The following is a 10,638-nucleotide window of genomic DNA, read 5'->3' as shown; positions in this document are numbered from 1 at the left end:
TTTGATAGTTGATTTGATAATAATCTGGTTTTAGCTCCTCAAATGTGAACATTTCTGGTTTTCTTGGTCTATGTTTGTAAGCTGAAGAACTTTTGGTTTTGGACTGTTATTGGGGCAAAACTAAAAATGTAAAGATGTCACCTTTTGGCTCTGGGGAAGTGAAAGTGAAAAAAAGTAAGGAAACAGCTTTCATCGCTTTCGTCTGAACTTTGATTGGTTGGCTGGATTTGCACTGTTTGTACCATTTTCTAGGATTTCATAATCAAATGACTCAATTGAATAATTGAGAAAACAAAGTGTGTTTTGACCTCCTTTTTAATGTCTCATTTGTCTCTAAGGGACCCGAACTCGGTGCAGACCCTCTCTGCGTTTCGTAAAGGTGTGGACTGGGCAAAGTCGGGACAGTTCACCCAGCAGGACATCGACGAAGCCAAACTGTCAGTCTTCTCAAATGTTGACGCACCTGTGGCCCCCTCAGACAAAGGTGAGACTCCCAGTGCGATGAATCAACTGAATGAAGTGATGCATCCTGACACCAGTTACCTCGAGTGTTTACATTCAATCACATTACTGGAATCAGTGAATGTTAAGAGTCTGTGGTTGTATTAAGTCTTAAGATTGGAAGAGTCTAACGATTGTTCCCACTTTAGTATTACAGAAGGAGATCCTAACTATCTTTTAGGAATCCTATCTTATTGTAAGATAGGAAAACAAAGCAAAATACTTTAACACTGCTTATCAACTTGTATGTGTGTTACCTAGCAACCAACACTACTTTTCTCATCTCACTGGGCTGAACAACTTTGTAACTGTCGGTTTTTCTTATTGAAACATACTAAAAAATGTAGTAAAACCCTTTGTTCGAGGGCAACATCTGTACTAAACTAAACTAAACTAAAGTTAGGACCTAAAGTTTGAGTTGCTTGTGTACTACACCTCTCCTATCTTAAGTTAGGATAGGAACATTGACTTAGGAACTCTTTATCTGTAATGGCCTTTCTCCTAAATAAAGGTCCTAACTTTAATTATCATGGTCACCAACAGTTAAGATAGGATCTCCAACTTACAAGTTGTCATATGTCTCCTGGAATGCAGGTTAAAAAACATTCTTTAATCTTCCAAATGGTTTTATAATGATTATAACGTTAAAGCGATGTAATGGAGGTTAGATCTTTGGAAATCAACTCCAGTTTTGTTTACATCTTTGTTACTAAGCTTAGCCTGCTTAGCCAAAGTAGTAGCTACGTGACCAGTTTGTTTTATAACTGTGGATTGAACATACTTTTGACTGTTGGTCGAAGCTTTTAAAGATGTCACTTTGTTTGGATTAAAATGTTGAAACACACCATTCCCAATAATGGGTATTGAGTGCTTTGCCCTTTAAATGGGTTTTGGGTTTTAACTACTTCTTTGTTCCGTTTGTCTTTGTGTTGCAGGAATGGATCAATTCCTCCATGGAATCACAGATGAGATGAAACAGAGTCTCCGAGAACGACTCTTCGCCGTCACTCACAAAAGCCTGGTGGAAGTGACCAAAAGGTAAAATCTTTATTTAACTTCTTAACTAAGTTAAGAAATGGAAATGGACAATGGGTTGAAATCTTCAGTCTACATTCGTTGTAAAACAAGTGTTCTTGTTTTCCTGCAGATACCTCTGTGTTGGTCAGAGTACGTGTGGTGCTGCTATCCTGGGCCCAGAGAATGAGACCATTAAAAAAGATCCCTCATGGATTGTAAAATAATCCCATCAGTAGGTATTTTAGAATTTAAAAAACGTACATATTGCAATGGAATTGCCATGTAATATCCAAAAGCAACGGTCTTGTCTATTGAAATGGTTGCCAATTAGTATCCGTAATGCGATCCTTCAGATTGTCGATTTTCCTTCCACATATTTTATGTACATAACAGTATTTATAAAAATGTCATTATTATGTTTAAATCTCAAACTGGACTCAGCTCTTTATTTATGATCATGGAGTAAGGAGTTTATCATCAAAACCATTTCTTTAACTTAATTTCACTGTTTTACTCTGCAGTATAAGGACTATTTGGTTCCTCTGCGGTTCAGTTTGTTCAACTTTTAGATGATTCAGGACAATATTTATTATCTTTAATGTACAAATAAGAATGTAAAGTTTTAAGTAACCAAAATCACCAGTGTAACACTCCTAAAAAAAGGTTATATTTTTCCTCCTACGTACTGTAGATCAGTCATCTCTATTTCTTAGAGATATAACTGTAAAAAAAAATACAAAAAATGTAAAAGCCACAGGAAATAACTTCTTTGATTTCCTTTACTACTAAAGTGAAAGTGAATCAGCAGTGTGTCTAAATAAACCACTGAACTGTTTTAGGTGGGGTTTATTAAAATTAATTTGTATGGATAGTAGATTGGAAGGTGGAGCGCCAGGCTAGCTGTTCACCCAGTTGAAGTCTTTATGCTAAGCACAAGAGTGGTATCAATCATACCATCACATATAAAAACATTTCTATATACACCAGAAATTAAATTCTTTAATCTTTAAATCTAAAAGAAGTTACTAATAAATGTCATTGACAAATAACTTTCCACACAATAAATGCTTTATTACTCTGTGACAGGACACTCACATCACGCTGCCATCACATTAAGTTAATGTTGCATACAGGTTTCAGACACCCTCCACTTCACTGCCAAACTACAGCAACAGCAGGACCTAACTCACAAATACCATTATAAGGATGCCACATACAAAGCCCAGAGTGGATACAGACGGCAAAGGCAACACCACAACACACACACTCAGACACACACAATTAGCAGGTGGTAGGACACGCACGGCCAGCTCGACTCACTAAACCTCCTGTAGGTCACATTTTCCTTCAAGTTTTCATTTGAAGCATTTTACAATCGAGATGGTAGACTGTTTTCAAGGTGTGATCAGGTGTTAGGCTGACAGCATGTGATCCTCCTGGCATATATTCTCTCTATATGAGCAGCTTTAGGGGATTACAATATTTATGGGGCTCAAAGTGCTGTAGAAATTAATAAAAATGACTGAAGCTAGACTTTAAATGCACCACCCACCTCAGCCTGGCAGTGTTAACACAACACAGGTTTGCTCAGCTAGGTAGCTTAAAAAAAGTAGATATAGCTAAATTTTTAGGACTTAAACTTGAATACTTATACAGTACATAATGAGGAGTGCATATATATATTTAATTCTATAATAACTTTAATTGGGGATCTAGGAAATACAGTGTCATCTCTGCTAACTTGCTGAAACTACGTAAAGAGCTTTCTCATCAGTCATTACCTAAAATATAGAAGATCCCTTCTGAAAAGTCCCACAATGTTTCCATTCAATATAACCTTTTAAATTACCTATCTCTTAAAATCTACCTTAATTTAGCTGCAGTCAATCAGCGGTCGATCAGTCATTGTGTGAGTAGCTGTCACGGTTTTGTGAAGCCGTTTTCTCGTTGGAGTGAAGCTCTTCTCTGGCAGCAGTGCGATCGGTTCAGATGGTCGACGAGGTGTTGGTCTCCTTGGGTCGGACCCGGGTCACGTGTTCCAGCTGGCCGGAGTCGGACACGTCGTAGCTTGTCTTGTACTTGGCCAGGATTTTCATCAGCGGACGGAGCTTCAGCCACCACTGCTCCTTAGGGATCCTGTGGCTGAGGAGACAGAACACGAGGATGACCTGTCCTGTTACTCACGCTGAGACACTGAACATTCACTCTAGCTTTTTAGTTTTGGGCTCAACTCAACTCTCGATTCGATATAATTTGATTAGGTACTGGGTTCACAATAAATTTTTCTCACCATTTCTTTTTAACAAAACAGATTTAAGACTGAAAAAGATTCCTTTATAGTCAAATCTACAAAATATATTTTCTTTATCAAATTATAAAACACTTTTTTTGCATGTTTTCTTTTCTTTGAAAATGTGAACCAGAAGTCTTTGTGCCTCCGTACCACAGTTGATATCATGATTGATTTTTCATCTCAGTGATTTGTCTTGCGATATACATCTTTACATTCCTAATTTAAATAGTGATCTTATGCTGCAGTTTGTTGAGGCCAAATGTACAAAGTTACACAGATTAAACAAAATGATTTAAAGGACCATGTTGCAGAAATGGAAAATAATATTCATAGGTATATTTTCATTAGTGTAAGGCTCTAGCTGGGGCCGTTCACTGTAGTTTCTCCTACACGTTTAGGTTGGTTGCAATCTGCACTTGATTGAACTTCACTTCAATAAATCAAGGAGGTATTTTTACAGAGATTAAAACTCAAAATGTTTCTTACACAAAGTCAGTCTCGTCCCGGAGCTGTGCCACAGGCTGAAACACCATAGCTCTGCGCCGCATCCCCAACAGGCAGGCAGTGTCCTCTGAGTTGGCAAACACTCGCCCTGCATTGAACACAAGCATCAGCCTTTATAGCCAAAGTACATCCAACACGCTGTCATACACATACACTGATACGGACACAGCACTGATACATTCAGAACAAGGAACTAAAAGCAAATACAATATCCTCTTAAAATCAGGTTCTTGAGTTTCGTTGTACCTCCTTTGTAAGAGTCCTTGAGCGTCCGTGTGATCCACTGGATGGCTTTAGCAGCAACTTTGGTGCCAAAGTTTCTATCAAATGGTGATGGAGCTCCTCCCTGTGACACAGGGGGAAAATATTGTTCTACTTAAAATAAGGCTGGAAAATATAATATCACAAAGGAGATTGGTATAATATATGGATCCAAATGATGAATGCAATAAACAGTGTTCCATTACATCTTGACAAATATTCCAGTATCTCATTTTCTCAGCGACTGATCAACAATTTGCTTACAATCATAAGTTTAGACAAAAGAATTCTGTTAAACAATAACAGTGTGATCATATTATCACACACACGCCCAGATGAACCCCACCTCCCTCTCAGCCTTTCATTGGTGGGAGTGAGCTGCAGCCTCTCCCAGCATGAACTAAGTCTATCACTCCCTCGTGTCTCAATTTCAAGAAAACATGGGTCTCTACATCAACAGCTAATTTACTTCAATTGGTCAAAATAAAGCATGTAGTGTGTGTGTGTGTGTGTCCGTGTGTGTGTGTGTCCGTGTGTATCCAACCTGCTGCATATGACCGAGGATGTTCTTCCTACAGTCAAACACTCCTCGACCCTCCTCGGTGTACAGCTGGTAGACGAAGTCAGTGGTGAAGTTCTCATTGCAGTTCTCATTTCTAAAAACACACACATTGCAACGGGACGACGGGTCAGTTAAAGGGTTGCTTCACTAAAATAACTACAGTTACTCTGACAGAACTAGCTGTTTCCTTTGGATCTACGTTCTACCTACGAAACAAAATTCAGATATCCAAAAACCTGGACAAATGAAACCAAAACTATCTGTGTCACACCACTTGAGGCAGTGTTTAAGTGCCCTTGAGCCAGGGCATCAGCCTGCTGCCCGCTACAACCTGCAGAACCACTGTACGATGCAGCACTGTGCTCGAGTGCCGTGTAATAATGAAATTTTGCAGGTGCAAACCTCAGCACACAATGTCACCTACACACAGTCCAAAATACTACATTTGTCCTATTTCTGCCTCCGTCCTGCTGGGAGCAATTTAAACGCTGTGATGGTGCAGTGGACTAAAATAGCCACAATAGAATATGTGAGGTCGATTAGCTGTCAAAGATATTTTAAGACCAATAGGTTTTGTGTAATTAATTTAAAAGAAATACTTATTAAATAATAACGCATCACAAAATGTCAGTGACTAACAATTCAAACACAGAAGTATGTAAATATCCTTACATTGTATTCTCTCCCTAACTCCTACACACACACACACACACACTCCCATGCAAAATCCCACAGGCTAAACAGTGTGTGTGGCAAGGTAACACCATGGAAAGAAGTGGAATGGAAATGGAACATTTGAAAAGAAATGGATGGTATCGGAGCCTCACCTGAGCACTAAGCCTCTCTGGATGCTCGTCTTCATCTTCTGCGTCAGATGCTCCACGTTGGCCTGAAAACACAGAGTGAATCCTCACATTAAAACCAGCCTGCAACCTGCACGAGCAGCCACTCCAGCCGCAAATCACAGCCTCCGTCTCATCACTCCCCAGAGGCAGAGAGGTGCAGAGTGACCGTTACGCCAGCAGGGGGCGCCGTGTTTACTGTTTTTACCATTATGATGAAGTCAGCTGTGTTTTTTAATGAAAAATTATGTTTTGGGGGGAATTATAGGGCTCCTCTCATCTATATATTTGTTCATTTCTAATAATAAAAAATTCCAAATGTAATACTTATGCCACACTTTTACTCTCAGTTTACATATAAACTATATGTACTTTATATGTTGTTTAATACTTCTGTGATTTTTGGCTACATTAATAAAACAAAAAGAATGATTAACAACCTTTACTGCCACTGAATGGTATAATATTTACAAAGTGCCTCACACAGGGCAATAAAATAAAAAAAACAACTGTTATAGAAGCAAGTGAAACCCAGAAATAAAAGACAAAACTCAAAAAGAAAGAAAACAGGAAAGATCAAAAACTAAAGTAAAATAAAGATGTTTTACATAAGCAATGTGGCGTAGAGGGGCGGCGAGATTCTGTATATAATTTCCCTTAAAGAGATAAATAAAATGGCACTGAATTAAATGATTCATTTGACACAGTAACAGCATAAACACGACAGCCCTGACGTCTCTCATCAGCCCGACCTGATCTGTGTTGATGGGATCTGTCTGTGATGCAGCTCAGAGGTTATTAATAAGTTGCTTCATACACATAATCTGGGTCACCTGCACACTCCTGAAGCCTCCAGGCAGAGGCAGTGAGGAAAGGATGGAAGCTGCTGCAACGCTCACGTGAAAGTGTGATCTGTGCTGCTTCCTCAGAGGAAGAATTTAAGGCTCACGGTCGCCCTGAAGTTGCAAAAGCTGCCTTGTAAAACCGCTTTATTAAATACTGAAACTATAAAAAGTTACACAACATGACTTTGCTGCGTGCAGACTGTATCTCTGACCTGCAGGTCCCGGATGTCAAACGGCTCCTCGTAGATGTAGACGGTGTCTGCGCCGGCAGCCAGACCGCCCACTGTGGCCAGGTAGCCACAGTAGCCCCCCATGGTCTCAATGATGAAGACCCGCCGCTTGGTGCCACTGGCTGACTGCTTTATGCGATCGCATGTCTGAATCACAAACAGATTACGGTTATTAAACAAGAAAAACGGGAGATTTGTTCATCACATGCAACAGTTATTAAAGTAGAGCTGGAATGATCAAACCTGTCAATCAATCAACAGAAAAACCTTTTAGAAAAATGAATTCATCATCATGGAATTAATCACTTCTGCTGGCTTCAATTTCTCAAATGTCGGGATTTTCTGCTTTTTTCTGTTTAATAAAAATTTCGAATTAAACATTCTTGGTTTGTGATCAGTCCATGTAAACGTGACTCACTTTGGGCTGTGGAAAACTTTGATGGGAATCTTATAATGTCGATAAACTTAACAATAAATAAAAACAATTATCCAAAATATGACAATGATCAGCTGCAGCTCTACTTTGGTAGGTAACACAGGAGTAATAATAGTAGTAAATAATGAGTAAACATGCAGCCACAGTTACCTTTTACAGTCCGTGCTACAGGAAGAGTCAGATCAAACATTCCAATGTGCAGGTTAACTCATTATTGATTACACAACATTGACATATTGCCAGGTCTGCAGGTGCATTATAGAGAAGTAGGTTTTTATTTCAGTTAAAATAACACCATTTATTGCCTAATCTACACTGCTTTTAAATAATCTATCATTTACTTTCATGGGTCCGTAGTTTAAGATAAACTGTAAGAAATCGCCCTATTAACCTGCACTCATGCTCATTTACTGGAAAGCTACATTATTGTGAACAATTATACAATAGTGTTTGCATAATGTGATTTCATTATGTTCAGGGTTTTATTTGTATAATACTGGACTTACAAACTGGGTGTTCTATAAGACAATAAAAGGTTTAACTCACTAACTTTTGAATGGACAAGACATGAAAAACTAAGGATTATTAATATTACATTATTTTTGAGAAGTTACAAGCATGCGGTCTTAACCTGGACATGCAGCGGGCTACAAATATTTTATTTCTGTAGTAATTTTGTGTGAAATAATAGTATGTGTAAAACCTCACCACCTTAGAAAATGATTCCCATATTGAAAGGAAGAGCTGGTTTGTGATTACGTGCAGATTTGAACATTAGAGATTATCCTATGCATACCGGGCCTTCGCATGGGAAGTCTACCAGATAGTATACAGACTTTTTTACCTCACTGTTTGTTTTTGGTTGTCCATTTTTTAATCCAGACCTGACAACATGTCACATGATGCACTCTTCAAACACAAACAGCATCACAAACTTTACCAGCAGGAGGAGGATCTGACACAGAACTGCTTCCAAAATAAATCATCAATACAACATAACATCCATGCAAGTGCATTGTGGTCTTTGAAGTTCAATATTTTGGATTAGCAGGTAAATGTGTACTCACAGAGCGACTGTGGTTTCACCTCTGTTTGCTCATACAGCTCTTTAGGTTTCAGTGGATGTACAGGGATCATAATGAACAGTGTGCAGGACTGACTCATAGTTATCTACATATCTCAACAGGCCAACCCAGGCGGTATCTGCCTTCTGTGTAGCCACCAGAATTTACATGTGTATGAGACTTAAAGTGTCAGTACCAGGTATCAGGTATCAGGTTTAAAAGAGGAATTGGAGTGCTTCCCTTGCACTGAATTTTAGTTCGGTACTTTAATGTGTTTGTTGTTCCCAGAAGATATTTAGGGAAAATATGCTGTCAATTGCTCAAATTTCCAATTTTTATTTCCATTTATGTTACATTTCTTTTCCCTTCACTTATCGTCTTATTTAGCTGCTGGCCATTTTTACAAAGAGAGCTTGTTGACGTTCATTCATTCTCTGAATAAGGCTTCAAACCTAAACGAGAAAAAAATATCAAAAATGATCAAGACATGATTTCCTAAATATCCTCTGGGGAAGACAAGGGCATCAAGTTTTGAAGTCTCCTATGAACCATTGACATACATCAATCCAGACCTCAACCGAGACATTCTGGGTTAACCCTTTACCTCTAAATCCACTTTATCCATCACTCCAGGGACGGTTTGCTGTGCATTATCTTCTTTACATTAACATCATTATATCATCATCATTATAGAAACACGTGACCTGTAGCTGTTATTATTGCCTCACAATGTTTCTCTCTTGTTCACTCCGTCTGGACCCTTACCTCCACGATGGCGTTGAGGGATGTGTCAGCGCCGATACTGAGGTCGGTGCCGGGCACATTGTTACTAATCGTGGCAGGCAGCATGCACATCGGGATGCAAAGCTCCTCGTAGTCGGCCCGGGCCTCGTACAGCTGCAGCAGGGACTCAAAGGCCTGATGGTGATGGCCCGTAATATGATGTTAGACCACTGGGAGGCACACTGCATATCTGAGACCTTGTCAGTGTGTCCTTGTGTAAGGAGACTACAGTGTTTTTACAGGCTGCTTCACAGTGGCTCCCTTGGCTTGTAACCTTCATTACGCTTGTTTACAGTATGTACTATGTATTAATTTTCATATATTTTGTACTATTTTCGCAGTTACTAAACAAGAAACTAATGCACTTTTCCATAATATTTGCAGCAACAGACTTTGGAATGTCAATGTAAAACTTAAAAGGGAAGAAATATATTCCTCCAAGATTTAATACTCTTTATTTGTTGGAGTTGTTTCTACAACACACTGCATATACACAACGAATGAAAACTTGTTGAACAGTGTGAACTACATATATTTGGACATAGCTGATGCTGGTTTGAATACATCAGTTCAACAAAAGTCACATTAAGTACTGGACCAATCAGCATCCTTTGAGGAAGTACTGGCAATATGAGTGTGTGACGCAGTGAGAATGTTCATTAAATAACAATGGCAGCTGCCACAGAGGTTAGCGTAGATGCTGCTAGCGTTTGTTATATCAGAACTGTAAAGTATTCCTTTAGAACGGCAGTGAAAAGCAAAAAACGGTGCGGAAGGCTTTTCTCGATGGAACAAATGTTTTTAATTTTGGTTCGACTTCGTTATATGGTTCATTAATCCTATTGATTGAAGTTCGCCCGGTGAGACAGATGGTTCAACCAATCACCTTCTGAGTATTTTTTTAAAACTATCTGCCCTATTTCAAACAGTTCCCATCTGGGACGACTTTCCAGGCGGTTCTGTGTAACAAGTTAGAGTTGGTGACTGATAATAGAAATGCTTTAGGTTTTTCTTCTAACACCAACTCCAATAAAACTGCATATTTCTATTTTTTTGTTTCAAGATATCATCAGTGACGCTAATGGATGAAGATTGACCTCCAGTCAGCACTTCACCACCGAGGTCGAAGGTCACAAGCAAAGGGAGTCAATTAAACTGAGCCCATGAAGATGCAGCTCTGAAACATGAGTGTATGGTCTGCAGTGTGTGTGCTGCTGGTTGGCTCTCTCCAGGTGATGGGAAGGGGGGGGCTTTGGCTTCCCATTGGCTGAGAGGAGATGGGATGGGGGGAGAGGGAGTG

At 39.2% G+C, this 10,638-nt stretch overlaps 2 protein-coding genes across 5 annotated transcripts in view; one reads left to right on the top strand and one right to left on the bottom strand.

The window, feature by feature from the left end:
- pitrm1 (pitrilysin metallopeptidase 1) overlaps positions 1-1,949 on the top strand; it is a 13,530-nt gene extending 11,581 nt beyond the window's left edge. Inside the window, exons 25-27 of the mRNA XM_035671368.1 lie at positions 339-484; positions 1,437-1,539; positions 1,649-1,949. Of these exons, the coding sequence (XP_035527261.1) occupies positions 339-484; positions 1,437-1,539; positions 1,649-1,742 (343 nt within the window). The 3' untranslated portion in view covers positions 1,743-1,949. The remainder of the gene's footprint in view (positions 1-338; positions 485-1,436; positions 1,540-1,648) is intronic.
- Positions 1,950-2,563: 614 nt separating this feature from the next.
- The window catches only part of LOC118335056 (ATP-dependent 6-phosphofructokinase, platelet type-like), a 29,467-nt gene continuing 21,392 nt past the window's right edge, over positions 2,564-10,638 (bottom strand). For 2 of the 4 annotated variants that reach the window (XM_035671238.1, XM_035671239.1), the window contains exons 16-22: positions 9,321-9,473; positions 7,038-7,202; positions 5,966-6,027; positions 5,121-5,232; positions 4,562-4,661; positions 4,298-4,403; positions 2,564-3,660 (exon numbers count right to left, since the gene is read on the bottom strand). In XM_035671238.1, the coding sequence (XP_035527131.1) occupies positions 3,504-3,660; positions 4,298-4,403; positions 4,562-4,661; positions 5,121-5,232; positions 5,966-6,027; positions 7,038-7,202; positions 9,321-9,473 (855 nt within the window). In that variant the 3' untranslated portion in view covers positions 2,564-3,503. The remainder of the gene's footprint in view (positions 3,661-4,297; positions 4,404-4,561; positions 4,662-5,120; positions 5,233-5,965; positions 6,028-7,037; positions 7,203-9,320; positions 9,474-10,638) is intronic. The other 2 variants (XM_035671240.1, XM_035671237.1) reach the window with 2 other exon arrangements.

Source organism: Morone saxatilis, unplaced genomic scaffold (assembly GCF_004916995.1).
Source record: "Morone saxatilis isolate NCDOM2014 unplaced genomic scaffold, NCSU_SB_2.0 Contig23, whole genome shotgun sequence".
Classification (NCBI taxonomy): domain Eukaryota; kingdom Metazoa; phylum Chordata; class Actinopteri; family Moronidae; genus Morone; species Morone saxatilis.
Note: the sequence above shows the minus strand (reverse complement) of the source record. Positions and strands in the feature narration are given on the sequence as shown.